The 17,270-nt window shown below is 52.9% G+C and overlaps 2 protein-coding genes across 2 annotated transcripts in view; one reads left to right on the top strand and one right to left on the bottom strand.

Annotated features, from left to right (window-relative positions):
• dennd6b (DENN/MADD domain containing 6B) overlaps positions 1-16,835 on the top strand; it is a gene marked incomplete at its 5' end in the record, with an annotated part of 18,737 nt that extends 1,902 nt beyond the window's left edge. Inside the window, 19 exons of the mRNA XM_083935041.1 lie at positions 1,408-1,446; positions 1,613-1,655; positions 1,759-1,868; positions 2,153-2,233; positions 6,308-6,413; positions 6,503-6,582; positions 7,162-7,224; positions 7,351-7,406; positions 7,544-7,666; positions 7,772-7,867; positions 9,605-9,699; positions 9,789-9,854; positions 10,393-10,457; positions 12,695-12,784; positions 13,475-13,528; positions 13,664-13,773; positions 15,151-15,253; positions 15,415-15,489; positions 16,119-16,835. Coding sequence (XP_083791167.1) covers positions 1,408-1,446; positions 1,613-1,655; positions 1,759-1,868; positions 2,153-2,233; positions 6,308-6,413; positions 6,503-6,582; positions 7,162-7,224; positions 7,351-7,406; positions 7,544-7,666; positions 7,772-7,867; positions 9,605-9,699; positions 9,789-9,854; positions 10,393-10,457; positions 12,695-12,784; positions 13,475-13,528; positions 13,664-13,773; positions 15,151-15,253; positions 15,415-15,489; positions 16,119-16,256 — 1,593 coding nt within the window. The 3' untranslated portion in view covers positions 16,257-16,835. The remainder of the gene's footprint in view (positions 1-1,407; positions 1,447-1,612; positions 1,656-1,758; positions 1,869-2,152; positions 2,234-6,307; positions 6,414-6,502; positions 6,583-7,161; positions 7,225-7,350; positions 7,407-7,543; positions 7,667-7,771; positions 7,868-9,604; positions 9,700-9,788; positions 9,855-10,392; positions 10,458-12,694; positions 12,785-13,474; positions 13,529-13,663; positions 13,774-15,150; positions 15,254-15,414; positions 15,490-16,118) is intronic.
• The window catches only part of irf5 (interferon regulatory factor 5), a 183,451-nt gene that overhangs the window by 68,951 nt on the left and 97,230 nt on the right, over positions 1-17,270 (bottom strand). The gene's annotated exons all lie outside the window — the stretch shown is intronic.

Raw genomic sequence — 17,270 nt, 5'->3', positions numbered from 1 at the left:
TGACGGGTTAAGGGGGTCCGGTCTGACGGGTTAAGGGGGTCCGGTCTGACGGGTTAAGGGGGTCCGGTCTGACGGGTTAAGGGGGTCCGGTCTGCCGGGTTAAGGGGGTCCGGTCTGACGGGTTAAGGGGGTCCGGTCTGACGGGTTAAGGGGGTCCGGTCTGACGGGTTAAGGGGGTCCGGTGTGACGGGTTAAGGGGGTCCGGTCTGCCGGGTTAAGGGGGTCCGGTCTGACGGGTTGAGGGGGTCTGACGGGTTAAGGGGGTCCGGTCTGACGGGTTAAGGGGGTCCGGTCTGACGGGTTAAGGGGGTCCGGTCTGACGGGTTCAGGGGGTCCGGTCTGACGGGTTAAGGGGGTCCGGTGTGACGGGTTAAGGGGGTCCGGTCTGCCGGGTTAAGGGGGTCCGGTCTGACGGGTTAAGGGGGTCCGGTGTGACGGGTTAAGGGGGTCCGGTCTGACGGGTTGAGGGGGTCCGGTCTGCCGGGTTAAGGGGGTCCGGTCTGACGGGTTGAGGGGGTCTGACGGGTTAAGGGGGTCCGGTCTGACGGGTTGAGGGGGTCCGGTCTGACGGGTTAAGGGGGTCTGACGGGTTAAGGGGGTCCGGTCTGACGGGTTAAGGGGGTCCGGTCTGACGGGTTAAGGGGGTCCGGTCTGACGGGTTAAGGGGGTCCGGTGTGACGGGTTAAGGGGGTCTGACGGGTTGAGGGGCTCCGGTCTGACGGGTTAAGGGGGTCCGGTCTGACGGGTTAAGGGGGTCCGGTCTGACGGGTTAAGGGGGTCCGGTCTGCCGGGTTGAGGGGGTCTGACGGGTTGAGGGGCTCCGGTCTGACGGGTTAAGGGGGTCCGGTCTGACGGGTTAAGGGGGTCCGGTCTGACGGGTTGAGGGGGTCCGGTCTGACGGGTTGAGGGGGTCCGGTCTGACGGGTTAAGGGGGTCCGGTCTGACGGGTTGAGGGGGTCCGGTCTGCCGGGTTAAGGGGGTCTGACGGGTTAAGGGGGTCCGGTCTGACGGGTTAAGGGGGTCTGGTCTGACGGGTTGAGGGGGTCCGGTCTGCCGGGTTGAGGGGGTCCGGTCTGACGGGTTAAGGGGGTCCGGTCTGACGGGTTGAGGGGGTCCGGTCTGACGGGTTGAGGGGGTCCGGTCTGACGGGTTAAGGGGGTCCGGTCTGACGGGTTAAGGGGGTCCGGTCTGACGGGTTGAGGGGGTCCGGTCTGCCGGGTTAAGGGGGTCTGACGGGTTAAGGGGGTCCGGTCTGACGGGTTAAGGGGGTCCGGTCTGACGGGTTAAGGGGGTCCGGTCTGACGGGTTAAGGGGGTCCGGTCTGACGGGTTAAGGGGGTCCGGTCTGACGGGTTGAGGGGGTCCGGGCCCCTCTGGACTCACCTGTGCAGGTAAACGTTTGTTTCAGATGCTGTTTCCTGAAGACGTGAAGCTCACGGAGAAAGAGGTCAGCGCCCTTTATTCACAGACAGAAACACACAGACACATTAATACATTAATACATTAATAATAATATTTAATAATGATATTTAATCATATTTAATGTTTAATAATATTTAATAATAATATTTAATAATCATATTTAATAATGATATTTCTCTGTGTTTGAGCAGAAGAGCAGCATCTGTTTCCTGTCGTTTCCAGACTCTTACTCAGGTAAAACAGCTCATTAGCATATTACAGTCAGGGGGCGGGGCCTATTTTAACTGTATTATTGTTATTGTTATTATTGTAATGATGTGTGGACTCCGTTTCCCAGGATGCCTCGGGAACACGCAGTTCAGCTTCAGGCTGCGTCAGTCGGTCGGACGCAGAGCGGAGAACGCCAGAGAGGAGGCGTACAACCGGGACGCCCCGCCCACGCTGCAGGTTATTAACGTTATTATTATTATTATTATTATTATTATTTATTATTATTATTATAACAACCGGGACGCCCACTCTGCAGGTTATTAACGTTAATATTATTATTATTAATATTATTATTATTATGGTTTGTTTATAAACATTAATAATGTTGTTGTTTGTTTGTTTATTAATATTGTTGTTGTTGTTTGTTTGTTTATAAACGTTGTTGTTGTTGTTGTTGTTGTTTGTTTGTTTGTTTATAAACATTAATGTTGTTGTTTGTTTGTTTGTTTGTTTGTCCACAGACGGAAGTTTCCCATTTCTTCGGTTTTGTTTATTTCAGACAAGTGAAAGATGTTTCTGTGAAGAGAGGATACTTCCAGAAGGTTCCACCGCTTCTTTACCTGATACACACACCTGTTACACACACCTGTTACACACACCTGATACACACCTGATACACACACCTGTTACACACACCTGTTACACACCTGTTACACACCTTTACCTGATACACACACCTGTTACACACACCTGATACACACACCTGTTACACACACCTGTTACACACCTGTTACACACCTGTTACACACCTGTTACACACCTTTACCTGATACACACCTGTTACACACACCTGTTACACACACCTGTTACACACACCTGTTACACACACCTGTTACACACCTGTTACACACACCTGTTACACACACCTGTTACACACACCTGATACACACCTGATACACACACCTGTTACACACACCTGTTACACACCTGTTACACACCTTTACCTGATACACACACCTGTTACACACACCTGATACACACACCTGTTACACACACCTGTTACACACACCTGTTACACACACCTGTTACACACACCTGTTACACACCTGTTACACACACCTGTTACACACACCTGTTACACACCTGATACACACACCTGTTACACACACCTGTTACACACACCTGTTACACACACCTGTTAAACACACCTGATACACACCTGTTACACACACCTGTTACACACACCTGTTACACACACCTGTTACACACACCTGATACACACACCTGATACACACCTGTTACACACACCTGTTACACACACCTGTTACACACACCTGTTACACACACCTGTTACACACACCTGATACACACACCTGTTACACACACCTGTTACACACACCTGTTACACACACCTGATACACACCTGTTACACACACCTGTTACACACACCTGTTACACACACCTGATACACACACCTGTTACACACACCTGTTCTCACCTGTTCTCACCTGTTCTTCACCTGTTCTTCACCTGTTCTCACCTGTTCTCACCTGTTCTTCACCTGTTCTTCACCTGTCCTCACCTGTTCTCACCTGTTACACCTGTTCACACCTGTTCTCACCTGTTCTCACCTGTTCTCACCTGTTCTCACCTGTTCTTCACCTGTTCTCACCTGTTCCTCACCTGTTCTTCACCTGTTCTCACCTGTTCTCACCTGTTCTTCACCTGTTCTTCACCTGTTCTCACCTGTGACCCTGTTCTCACCTGTTCTCACCTGTTCACACCTGTTCTCACCTGTTCTCACCTGTTCTTCACCTGTTCTCACCTGTTCTTCACCTGTTCTTCACCTGTTCTCACCTGTTCTCACCTGTACACACCTGTTCTTCACCTGTTCTTCACCTGTTCTCACCTGTTCTCACCTGTTCTCACCTGTTCTTCACCTGTTCTCACCTGTTCTCACCTGTTCTCACCTGTTCTTCACCTGTTCTCACCTGTTCTTCACCTGTTCACACCTGTTCTCACCTGTTCTCACCTGTTCTCACCTGTCCTCACCTGTTCTCACCTGTTCTTCACCTGTTCTCACCTGTTCTCACCGGTTCTTCACCTGTTCTTCACCCGTTCTCACCTGTCCTCACCTGTTCTCACCTGTTCTTCACCTGTTCACACCTGTTCTCACCTGTTCTCACCTGTTCTCACCTGTCCTCACCTGTTCTCACCTGTTCTCACCTGTTCTTCACCTGTTCACACCTGTTCTCACCTGTTCTCACCTGTTCTCACCTGTTCTTCACCTGTTCTCACCTGTTCTCACCTGTTCTTCACCCGTTCTCACCCGTTCTCACCTGTTCTCACCCGTTCTCACCTGTTCTTCACCTGTTCTTACCTGTGACCCTGTTCTCACCTGTTCTCACCTGTTCTTCACCTGTTCTTCACCTGTTCACACCTGTTCTCACCTGTTCTCACCTGTTCTTCACCTGTTCACACCTGTTCTTCACCTGTTCTTCACCTGTTCACACCTGTTCTCACCTGTTCTCACCTGTTCTCACCTGTTCTCACCTGTTCTCACCTGTTCTCACCTGTTCTCACCTGTCCTCACCTGTTCTCACCTGTTCTCACCTGTTCTCACCTGTTCTTCACCTGTTCTTCACCTGTTCTCACCTGTTCTCACCTGTCCTCACCTGTCCTCACCTGTTCTTCACCTGTTCTTACCTGTGACCCTGTTCTCACCTGTTCTCACCTGTTCTTCACCTGTTCACACCTGTTCTCACCTGTTCACACCTGTTCTTCACCTGTTCTCACCTGTTCTCACCTGTTCTCACCTGTTCTCACCTGTTCTCACCTGTCCTCACCTGTTCTCACCTGTTCTCACCTGTTCTCACCTGTTCTCACCTGTTCTTCACCTGTTCTTCACCTGTTCTCACCTGTTCTCACCTGTCCTCACCTGTCCTCACCTGTTCTTCACCTGTTCTTTACCTGTTCTCACCTGTTCTCACCTGTTCTCACCTGTTCTTCACCTGTTCTCACCTGTTCTTCACCTGTTCTTTACCTGTTCTCACCTGTTCTCACCTGTTCTCACCTGTTCTTCACCTGTTCTCACCTGTTCTCACCTGTTCTTCACCTGTTCTTCACCTGTTCTCACCTGTTCTCAGCTGTTCACACCTGTTCACACCTGTTCACACCTGTTCTCACCTGTTCACACCTGTTCACACCTGTTCTCACCTGTTCTCACCTGTTCTCACCTGTTCTTCACCTGTTCTTCACCTGTTCTTCACCTGTTCTTCACCTGTTCTCACCTGTTCTTCACCTGTTCTTTACCTGTTCTCACCTGTTCTTCACCTGTTCTTCACCTGTTCTCACCTGTTCTCAGCTGTTCACACCTGTTCACACCTGTTCACACCTGTTCTCACCTGTTCACACCTGTTCACACCTGTTCTCACCTGTTCTCACCTGTTCTCACCTGTTCTCACCTGTTCTTCACCTGTTCTTCACCTGTTCTTCACCTGTTCTTCACCTGTTCTTCACCTGTTCTCACCTGTTCTCACCTGGTCACACCTGTCCTCACCTGTTCTTCACCTGTTCTTCACCTGTTCTTCACCTGTTCTCACCTGTTCTTCACCTGTTCTCACCTGGTCACACCTGTCCTCACCTGTTCTTCACCTGTTCTCACCTGTTCACACCTGTTCTTCACCTGTTCTCACCTGTTCACATCTGTTCTCACCTGTTCTCACCTGTTCTCACCTGTTCTTCACCTGTTCTCACCTGTTCTCACCTGGTCACACCTGTCCTCACCTGTTCTTCACCTGTTCTTCACCTGTTCTCACCTGTTCTTCACCTGTTCTCACCTGTTCTCACCTGTTCTCACCTGTTCTTCACCTGTTCTTCACCTGTTCTCACCTGTTCTCACCTGTTCTCACCTGTTCTTCACCTGTTCTCACCTGTTCTCACCTGTTCTTCACCTGATCTCACCTGTTCTCACCTGTTCACACCTGTTCTCACCTGTTCTTACCTGTTCTTCACCTGTTCTCACCTGTTCTCACCTGTTCACACCTGTTCTTCACCTGTTCACACCTGTTCTTCACCTGTTCTCACCTGTTCACACCTGTTCTTCACCTGTTCTCACCTGTTCTCACCTGTTCTTCACCTGTTCTCACCTGTTCACACCTGTTCTTCACCTGTTCTCACCTGTTCTCACCTGTTCTCACCTGTTCTCACCTGTTCATACCTGTTCTCACCTGTTCTTCACCTGTTCATACCTGTTCTTCACCTGTTCTCACCTGTTCACACCTGTTCTTCACCTGTTCTCACCTGTTCTCACCTGTTCTCACCTGTTCTTCACCTGTTCTCACCTGTCCTCACCTGTTCTCACCTGTTCTCACCTGTTCTCACCTGTTCTCACCTGTTCTCACCTGTTCTTCACCTGTTCTCACCTGTTCTCACCTGTTCTCACCTGTTCTCACCTGTTCCTCACCTGTTCTCACCTGTTCTTCACCTGTTCTCACCTGTTCTCACCTGTTCTCACCTGTCCTCACCTGTTCTTCACCTGTTCTCACCTGTTCTCACCTGTTCTTCACCTGTTCTCACCTGTTCTCACCTGTTCTTCACCTGTCCTCACCTGTCCTCACCTGTTCTCACCTGTCCTCACCTGTTCTCACCTGTTCTCACCTGTGACCCTGTTCCAGTCCCTGGTGCTGGTCTCCAGGTTGCCGTACACTCACCTGTTCCACTCGCTGCTGCAGATCGTTGCTCCGGAGTTCTTTGAGAAACTGGCGCCGTGTCTGGAAACAGGTGATGATGTCACGCTCGCATCATCACTGTGACATCACTGTGATGAAGCGTCACGTGACGCCCGGTGTCTCTCTCTCTCTCGTCCTCAGTGTGCAACGAGATCGACCAATGGCCTTCACCCGAACCTGGGCTGACCCTCAACCTGCCTGTGATGGGCGTGGTCTTACAGGTGAGGGGCGTGGTCCTTCATGTGAGGGGCGGGGCCTCATGTCATTGTAATATCATAATGAGGGGCGGGGTCTTACCTCTATACAATAGTGTAATGATGGGCGTGGTCTTACATGTGGGGGCGGGGCCTTACCTCGTTATAATTTTAAAATGAGGGCGAGTCTTACAGGTGAGGGGCGGGGCCTCGTGTCATTGTAATATCATAATGAGGGGCGTGGTCTTATATGTGAGGGGCGGAGTCTTACCACGTTATAATAGCATGAGGGGCGGGGTCTTACATATGATGGGCGTGGCCTTACAGGCGAGGGGCGGGGCCTCGTGTCATTGTAATATCATGATGAGGGGCGGGGTCTCGTGTCATCATGATGACACGGGCTTACATGTGGGGGCGTGGTCTTACCTCATTGGGGGCGTGGTCTTACCTCATTCTAATATTACATTGGGGGCGTGGCCTTACAGGTGAGGGAGGGGCCTTACCTTGTTATAATATTATAATGAAGGGCGTGGTCTAACATCATTATAATATTATTTTTTATTTATTATTTTATATGTATAATAAGTTGCTCGTGTTGATGTTCAGGTTCGTGTTCCTTCAAAAACCGACAAACCAGGAGGAAGTCCAGTGAAGCTCAGTGCTAAAGAGGTCAGGAGCCGTTTATTACTGTTATCATTATTATTATTATCATTATCAATATTATTATTATTATAGTTATTATAGTTATGAACTGTGTAAACTGTGAGAGAACATAAAGTTTCTTTGTGTCCTCAGAATCTTCTGGCTGCTCCGACTCTGCTGCCGACGCTCCACGAGCCGGACCTCTTCAAGTCTGAACATCATTATTATTATTATTAATTATTAATTATTAATATATATATATATTAATGTGTTCCCCGTATGGCTGCACACACACAGACTGGATCATTTTTGTTGTATTGTTATTAATAATAATAATAATGTGCAGGTGTTTCCAGTCGGTGCTGATCCACCTGCAGATGTTCTGGGAGCTCATGTTGCTCGGGGAGCCGCTGGTCGTCATGGCGCCGTCTCCCACCGTCTCCTCGGAGACCGTGCTGGCGCTGGTCAGGTGAGACGAAGGTCATGTGATGTCAGCGAGCCAATGGGAGCGCTGCGCCTGTGCTGCTGCCGTGGTAACCGTGGTAACCGTGGTAACCGTGCCTCCTCTCTGCAGCTCCATCAGTCCGCTGAAGTTCTGCTGCGACTTCCGTCCGTACTTCACCGTCCACGACAGCGAGTTCAGAGAGTTCACCACGAGGACGCAGGCGCCGTCAGTACCCGTGTGTGTGTGTGTGTGTGTGTGTGTGTGTGTGTGTGTGTGTGTGTGTGTGTGTGTGTGTGTGTGTGTGTGTGTGTGTGTGTGTGTGTGTGTGTGTGTGTGTGTGTGTGTGTGTGTGTGTGTGTGTGTGTGTGTGTGTGTGTGTGTGTGTGTGTGTGTGTGTGTGTGTCTGTCTGTCTGTACCTGTGTGTGTGTGTGTGTGTGTGTGTGTGTGTGTGTGTGTGTGTGTGTGTGTGTGTGTGTGTGTGTGTGTGTGTCTGTCTGTCTGTACCTGTGTGTGTGTGTGTGTGTGTGTGTGTGTGTGTCTGTGTGTGTGTGTCTGTGTGTACCTATCTGCCTGCACCTGTCTCACCCTCTCACCTGTCTCACCCGTCTCACCCTCTCACCCTCTCACCCGTCTCACCCTCTCACCTGTCTCACCCGTCTCACCCTCTCACCTGTCTCACCCTCTCACCCGTCTCACCCTCTCACCTGTCTCACCCTCTCACCTGTCTCACCCTCTCCCCTGTCTCACCCTCTCACCTGTCTCTGTCTCACCCTCTCACCTGTCTCACCTGTCTCACCCTCTCACCTGTCTCTGTCTCACCTGTCTCACCCTCTCACCTGTCTCACCCTCTCACCTGTCTCACCCTCTCACCTGCCTCACCCTCTCACCTGTCTCACCCTCTCACCCGTCTCACCCTCTCACCTTTCTCACCCGTCTCACCTGTCTCACCCTCTCACCCGTCTCACCCTCTCACCTGTCTCACCCTCTCACCCGTCTCACCCTCTCACCTGTCTCACCCTCTCACCCTCTCACCCGTCTCACCTGTCTCACCCTCTCACCTGTCTCACCCTCTCACCTGTCTCACCCTCTCACCTTTCTCACCCTCTCACCCGTCTCACCCTCTCACCTGTCTCACCCTCTCACCCGTCTCACCCTCTCACCTGTCTCACCCTCTCACCCGTCTCACCCTCTCACCTGTCTCACCCTCTCACCTGTCTCACCTGTCTCACCCTCTCCCCTGTCTCACCCTCTCACCTGTCTCTGTCTCACCCTCTCACCTGTCTCACCCTCTCACCTGTCTCTGTCTCACCTGTCTCACCCTCTCACCTGTCTCACCCTCTCACCTGTCTCACCCTCTCACCTGTCTCACCCTCTCACCTGTCTAACCCTCTCACCTGTCTCACCCTCTCACCCGTCTCACCCTCTCACCTGTCTCACCCTCTCACCTGTCTCACCCTCTCACCTGTCTCACCTGTCTCACCCTCTCACCTGTCTCACCCCTCTCACCCTCTCACCCTCTCACCTGTCTCACCCTCTCACCTGTCTCACCCTCTCACCTGTCTCACCCTCTCACCTGTCTCTGTCTCACCCTCTCACCCGTCTCACCCTCTCACCTGTCTCACCCTCTCACCTGTCTTACCTGTCTCACCCTCTCACCTGTCTCACCCTCTCACCTGTCTTACCTGTCTCACCCTCTCACCTGTCTCACCTGTCTCTTTCTCACCTGTCTCACCCTCTCACCTGTCTCACCCTCTCACCTGTCTTACCTGTCTCACCCTCTCACCTGTCTCACCCTCTCACCTGTCTCACCCTCTCACCTGTCTCACCCTCTCACCTGTCTCACCCTCTCACCTGTCTCACCCTCTCACCTGTCTCACCCTCTCACCTGTCTCACCCTCTCACCTGTCTCACCTGTCTCACCCTCTCACCTGTCTCACCCTCTCACCTGTCTCACCCTCCAGGCCTAACGTGGTGCTTGGAGTCACCAACCCGTTCTTCATTAAGACGTTTCAGACGTGGCCTCACGTCGTGCGCCTGGGAGACGTCAGGATGGCCGGTCCGACTTCCTCTTATTATTATTATTAATATTAATATTAAACTATCATAACCAGCTTTATCCTGAGCCCGTGTGTTCGATTCCCTCAGGTGATTTACCCAAACAGGTGAAGGTGAAGAAAGTGTCCAAACTGAAGACGCTGGACACCAAACCAGGTGAGCTCATAACCACCGAGGTCATAACCATCATAACCATCATAACCATCATAACCACCGAGGTCATAACCATCATAACCACCGAGGTCATAACCATCATAACCACCGAGGTCATAACCACCATAACCATCATAACCACCGAGGTCATAACCATCATAACCATCATAACCATCATAACCATCATAACCATCATAACCACCGAGGTCATAACCATCATAACCATCATAACCATCATAACCATCATAACCATCATAACCACCGAGGTCATAACCATCATAACCACCATAACCACCGAGGTCATAACCACCGAGGTCATAACCATCATAACCACCGAGGTCATAACCATCATAACCACCGAGGTCATAACCATCATAACCATCATAACCACCATAACCATCATAACCATGATGGTTATGGTGGTTATGACCTCGGTGGTTATGATGGTTATGATGGTTATGATGGTTATGATGGTTATGATGGTTATGATGGTTATGACCTCCGTGGTTATGGTGGTTAATAACCATGAGTGCGTCCTCAGGCGTGTACACGGCGTTCAGGACGTTCCTGCACAAAGACAAGATCCTGATCAAACGTCTGCTGAAGGTGAGAACATTCATATTATTATGATTATTAATAACCGTGTGAGCGACGCGTGTGAGCGGCGTGTGAGAGGACGTGTGTGAGGACGTGTGTGAGCGACGCGTGTGAGCGACGTGTGTGAGGACGTGTGTGAGGACGTGTGTGAGCGACGCGTGTGAGCGACGTGTGTGAGCGCCGCGTGTGAGTGACGCGTGTGAGCGACGTGTGTGAGAGGACGTGTGTGAGCGCCGTGTGTGAGCGACGTGTGTGAGGACGTGTGTGAGGACGTGTGTGAGCGACGTGTGTGAGGACGCGTGTGAGCGACGTGTGTGAGCGACGTGTGTGAGCGACGTGTGTGAGCGACGCGTGTGAGGACGTGTGTGAGGACGTGTGTGAGGACGTGTGTGAGCGACGCGTGTGAGCGACGTGTGTGAGGACGCGTGTGAGGACGCGTGTGAGGACGTGTGTGAGGACGTGTGTGAGGACGTGTGTGAGGACGTGTGTGAGGACGTGTGTGAGCGACGTGTGTGAGGACGTGTGTGAGGACGCGTGTGAGCGACGCGTGTGAGGACGTGTGTGAGCGACGTGTGTGAGGACGCGTGTGAGCGACGTGTGTGAGCGACGTGTGTGAGCGACGTGTGTGAGCGACGCGTGTGAGCGACGTGTGTGAGGACGCGTGTGAGGACGTGTGTGAGGACGTGTGTGAGGACGCGTGTGAGCGACGCGTGTGAGGACGTGTGTGAGCGACGCGTCTGAGGACGTGTGTGAGGGACGTGTGTGAGCGACGCGTGTGAGCGACGTGTGTGAGCGACGTGTGTGAGGACGTGTGTGAGGACGTGTGTGAGGACGTGTGTGAGGACGTGTGTGAGCGCCGTGTGTGAGCGACGTGTGTGAGCGACGCGTGTGAGCGACGTGTGTGAGGACGCGTGTGAGGACGTGTGTGAGGACGTGTGTGAGGACGCGTGTGAGCGACGCGTGTGAGCGACGTGTGTGAGCGACGTGTGTGAGCGACGCGTCTGAGGACGTGTGTGAGCGACGTGTGTGAGCGACGTGTGTGAGGACGTGTGTGAGGACGTGTGTGAGGACGTGTGTGAGCGCCGTGTGTGAGCGACGCGTGTGAGCGACGCGTGTGAGGGACGTGTGTGAGCGACGCGTGTGAGCGACGCGTGTGAGCGACGTGTGTGAGGACGTGTGTGAGGACGTGTGTGAGGACGTGTGTGAGGACGTGTGTGAGGGACGTGTGTGAGCGACGCGTGTGAGCGACGCGTGTGAGCGACGTGTGTGAGGACGTGTGTGAGGACGTGTGTGAGCGACGCGTGTGAGAGCGACGTGTGTGAGCGACGCGTGTGAGGACGTGTGTGAGCGACGCGTGTGAGGACGTGTGTGAGCGACGCGTGTGAGGACGTGTGTGAGCGACGCGTCTGAGCGACGTGTGTGAGCGACGTGTGTGAGGACGTGTGTGAGCGACGTGTGTGAGGACGTGTGTGAGCGACGTGTGTGAGCGACGTGTGTGAGCGACGTGTGTGAGCGACGTGTGTGAGCGACGTGTGTGAGCGACGTGTGTGAGGACGTGTGTGAGCGGCGTGTGTGAGCGACGTGTGTGAGCGACGTGTGTGAGGACGTGTGTGAGCGGCGTGTGTGAGGACGTGTGTGAGCGACGTGTGTGAGCGACGTGTGTGAGCGACGTGTGTGAGGACGTGTGTGAGCGACGTGTGTGAGCGACGTGTGTGAGGACGTGTGTGAGCGACGTGTGTGAGGACGTGTGTGAGCGACGTGTGTGAGGACGTGTGTGAGCGACGTGTGTGAGCGACGTGTGTGAGCGACGTGTGTGAGCGACGTGTGTGAGCGACGTGTGTGAGGACGTGTGTGAGCGGCGTGTGTGAGGACGTGTGTGAGGACGTGTGTGAGCGACGTGTGTGAGCGACGTGTGTGAGGACGTGTGTGAGCGGCGTGTGTGAGGACGTGTGTGAGCGACGTGTGTGAGCGACGTGTGTGAGCGACGTGTGTGAGGACGTGTGTGAGCGACGTGTGTGAGCGACGTGTGTGAGGACGTGTGTGAGCGACGTGTGTGAGGACGTGTGTGAGCGACGTGTGTGAGCGACGTGTGTGAGCGACGTGTGTGAGCGACGCGTGTGAGCGACGCGTGTGAGCGACGTGTGTGAGCGACGCGTCTGAGGACGTGTGTGAGCGACGTGTGTGAGCGACGCGTGTGAGCGACGTGTGTGAGCGACGCGTCTGAGGACGGCCTCGTGTGTGTTCAGGGCATCCAGAGGAAGCGGCCGTCGGAGGCTCAGAGCGCCATCCTGAGGCGCCACCTGCTGGAGCTCACGCAGAGCTTCATCATCCCACTGGTGAGCACCGGCCAATCACAGCGCAGCTCACCGCACCTGTGTGTGTGTGTGTGTGTGTGTGTGTGTGTGTGTGTGTGTGTGTGTGTGTGTGTGTGCACCTGTGTGTGTGTGTGTGCACCTGTGTGTGTGTGTCTGCACCTGTGTGTGTGTGTGTGCACCTGTGTGTGTGTGCACCTGTGTGTGTGTCTGCACCTGTGTGTGTGTGTGTGCACCTGTGTGTGTGTGCACTTGTGTGTGTGCGTGTGCACCTGTGTGTGTGCACCTGTGTGTGTGTGTGTGCACCTGTGTGTGTGTGTGTACGTGTGTGTGCACCTGTCTGTGTGTGTGTGTGTGTCTGCACCTGCGTGTGTGTGTGTGTGCACCTGTGTGTGTGTGCACCTGTGTGTGTGCACCTGTGTGTGTGTGTGTGTGCACCTGTGTGTGTGCACCTGTGTGTGTGTGTGTGCACCTGTCTGTGTGTACGTGTGTGTGCACCTGTCTGTGTGTGTGTGTCTGCACCTGCGTGTGTGTGTGTGTCTGTGTGTGTGTGTCTGCACCTGTGTGTGTGTGTGTGTGTGTGCACCTGTGTGTGTGTGTCTGTGTGTGTGTGTCTGCACCTGTGTCTGTGTGTGTGTGTGCACCTGTGTGTGTCTGTGTGTGTGTGTCTGCACCTGTGCTGAGCGTTTTTAAACCCTGTGTGTCGTCTGTCAGGAGCGCTACATGGCGAGCCTGATGCCTCTGCAGAGGTCGGTGACGCCGTGGAAGGTAAACAGCAGGTGGTTAGTGATGTCATCAGTGATGTCATCAGTGTGAGGCCACGCCCGGCTCATGTGTGTGTGTGTGTGTGTGTGTGTGTGTGTGTGTGTGTGTGTGTGTGTGTGTGTGTGTGTGTGTGTTCAGACTCCGCCTCAGATCCGACCCTTCAGTCAGGAGGAGTTCATGGCGACTCTGGAGCACACGGGGCCGCAGCTCACCTCGCTGCTCAAAGGGGACTGGATGGGTCTGTACAGGTGAGTCACGTGGTCTCTGCACAGGTGAGTCACGTGGTCTCTGTACAGGTGAGTCACATGGTCTCTGCACAGGTGAGTCACATGGTGTCTGTACAGGTGAGTCACATGGTCTCTGTACAGGTGAGTCACATGGTCTCTGTACAGGTGAGTCACATGGTGTCTGTACAGGTGAGTCACATGGTCTCTGTACAGGTGAGTCACGTGGTGTCTGTACAGGTGAGTCACATGGTCTCTGTACAGGTGAGTCACATGGTCTCTGTACAGGTGAGTCACGTGGTCTCTGTACAGGTGAGTCACGTGGTCTCTGTACAGGTGAGTCACATGGTCTCTGTACAGGTGAGTCACACGGTCTCTGTACAGGTGAGTCACGTGGTGTCTGAACAGGTGAGTCACACGGTCTCTGTACAGGTGAGTCACACGGTGTCTGTACAGGTGAGTCACACGGTCTCTGTACAGGTGAGTCACGTGGTCTCTGTACAGGTGAGTCACGTGGTCTCTGTACAGGTGAGTCACATGGTGTCTGTACAGGTGAGTCACGTGGTCTCTGTACAGGTGAGTCACGTGGTGTCTGTACAGGTGAGTCACATGGTCTCTGTACAGGTGAGTCACGTGGTGTCTGTACAGGTGAGTCACATGGTCTCTGCACAGGTGAGTCACGTGGTCTCTGTACAGGTGAGTCACGTGGTGTCTGTACAGGTGAGTCACATGGTCTCTGCACAGGTGAGTCACGTGGTCTCTGCACAGGTGAGTCACGTGGTCTCTGTACAGGTGAGTCACGTGGTCTCTGTACAGGTGAGTCACGTGGTCTCTGTACAGGTGAGTCACATGGTCTCTGTACAGGTGAGTCACGTGGTCTCTGTACAGGTGAGTCACGTGGTCTCTGTACAGGTGAGTCACATGGTCTCTGTACAGGTGAGTCACATGGTCTCTGTACAGGTGAGTCACGTGGTCTCTGTACAGGTGAGTCACGTGGTCTCTGTACAGGTGAGTCACGTGGTCTCTGTACAGGTGAGTCACATGGTCTCTGTACAGGTGAGTCACATGGTGTCTGTACAGGTGAGTCACATGGTCTCTGTACAGGTGAGTCACGTGGTCTCTGTACAGGTGAGTCACATGGTGTCTGTACAGGTGAGTCACATGGTCTCTGTACAGGTGAGTCACGTGGTCTCTGTACAGGTGAGTCACATGGTCTCTGTACAGGTGAGTCACATGGTCTCTGTACAGGTGAGTCACATGGTCTCTGTACAGGTGAGTCACATGGTCTCTGTACAGGTGAGTCACATGGTCTCTGTACAGGTGAGTCACATGGTCTCTGTACAGGTGAGTCACATGATAAAGTCGTAAAGTTCTTCTTCTGTGGTTTTTCCCTCCGGACAGGAAGTTCTTCCGCTCACCGAACTTTGACGGGTGGTATCGCCATCGCCACCGCGAGATGACGCAGAAGCTGGAGAGTCTCCACCTGGAGGTCATCTGTGACGCCGTGAGTTAGCGTAGCATGGTGAGCTAGCGTAGCGTAGCGCTGTGAGCTAGCGTAGCACTGTGAGTTAGCGTAGCATGGTGAGCTAGCGTAGCGTAGCGCTGTGAGCTAGCGTAGCGTCCTGTGCCTGCGCGGGTCTTTTAACCCTCTGCTCTGTCTGTCAGGACCTGATGAGCTGGACCAAAGACAAGTCTGAGGTGGAGATCGTGGACTTGATCCTGAAGCTCCGAGAGAAACTGGTGAGTTTGACCTTTGAGACGGACACGATACTCACGCTGACCCGGCATCGAACCGGTGTTTAGTTCATAGAAACGTTTGTGGCTGAAGTTCCAGCGGATGATGCGTCTGTTTGAATCCGGACCGGTTTCAGGTTTCCTCGTGATCCAGGTGACGTCAGAGTTCCTGCAGGGGATTATATTTACGAGTCAGGACGCGTCGGTGCCGCTCCGTCAGGACGCGTCGGTGCCGCTCCGTCAGGACGCGTCGGTGCCGCTCCGTCAGGACGCGTCGGTGCCGCTCGGTCAGGACGCGTCGGTGCCGCTCCGTCAGGACGCGTCGGTGCCGCTTGGTCAGGACGTGTCAGTGCCGCTCGGTCAGGACGTGTCAGTGCCGCTTGGTCAGGACGCGTCTGTGCCGCTCCGTCGTGTTGAAGCACGATGACGCGTTGAACCGTAACACCTCAAACTCTGAAGAACCGGTTCTGCATGAAACAGACGCACGGATCCACTGGAGCTTCAGCCACAAACGTTTAGCACGACTCAGCGTTTTCTGAGCTAACGATGGTGAAGGTGCCGGCGCCGGCGTGAACCCTGTTACCGTTTCACCCGATTCTCCCGCGGTGACACGAGCGTCTGCCGCTGTCTTTCAGATCAGCGCCCGCAGACAGCAGCTGCAGGTGAAGGACGGCGTCCTGGACAAACTGGGCGCCTTCATCACCTCCGTCATCAGCTCGCTGCCCAAAGACCTGCAGACGGTGCTGAGGGCACGCCGGGCACACGCCCAGTGACGCCCCGGGCGGAGGTGGGGTCTCGGTGCAGCGGACGGCGTGAAGAGGAAAACCCACCGACGACGTTCGTGTTGTAAATGAAAACGTTTGTTTCAAAGTGTCTTCGTCTGCAGATCTCCAAGGCATCGAACCGACGCACCGAACACCGGCTTTAGAGAGAGAGAGGATGATCTCATGAAAGGGGGGGACCTGAGGGAGACCTGCCCCCCCCCCCCTGGAGGCCCAGAGGAGACCTGGTCCTGAGGCGGTTTCTCTCAGAACTGGACGTTTGAACCAGACCTTGTGGTAGCGACGCCACCACAGAGGGCGCTTCTGTAGAAGTCAATGAGAACATGAACTATTGAACCAGACGTCCTACGAACCTGATGATGAGGTCATAACACTTTCCCCCTAAAGTGTGTTTTTATAGAAGTCAATGAGAGAAAATGAGCGTAAACTGGATTTATTCCCTCTGACTGAGCCAAAACAGACTCAGACCGTTTTATTATTACTCTAAAGAAGAAGAGTGTTTGTGTAGAAGTCAATGAGAACATGAGCAACTTTAAACAGAAGAGTGTTTGTGTAGAAGTCAATGAGAACATGAGCAACTTTAAACAGAAGAGTGTTTGTGTAGAAGTCAATGAGAACATGAGCAACTTTAAACAGAAGAGTGTTTGTGTAGAAGTCAATGAGAACATGAGCAACTTTAAACAGAAGTATGTTTGTGTAGAAGTCAATGAGAACATGAGCAACTTTAAACAGAAGTATGTTTGTGTAGAAGTCAATGAGAACATGAGCAACTTTAAACAGAAGTGTGTTTGTGTAGAAGTCAATGAGAACATGAGCAACTTTAAACAGAAGTGTGTTTGTGTAGAAGTCAATGAGAACATGAGCAACTTTAAACAGAAGAGTGTTTGTGTAGAAGTCAATGAGAACATGAGCAACTTTAAACAGAAGTGTGTTTGTGTAGAAGTCAATGAGAACATGAGCGACTTTAAACAGAAGTGTGTTTGTGTAGAAGTCAATGAGAACATG

This window comes from Echiichthys vipera (genome assembly GCF_963691815.1).
Source record: "Echiichthys vipera genome assembly, chromosome: 20".
NCBI classification, from domain to species: Eukaryota; Metazoa; Chordata; class Actinopteri; order Perciformes; family Trachinidae; genus Echiichthys; species Echiichthys vipera.
The sequence above is the reverse complement of the archived record's forward strand: the minus strand, read 5'-3'. Positions and strand labels throughout refer to the sequence as shown.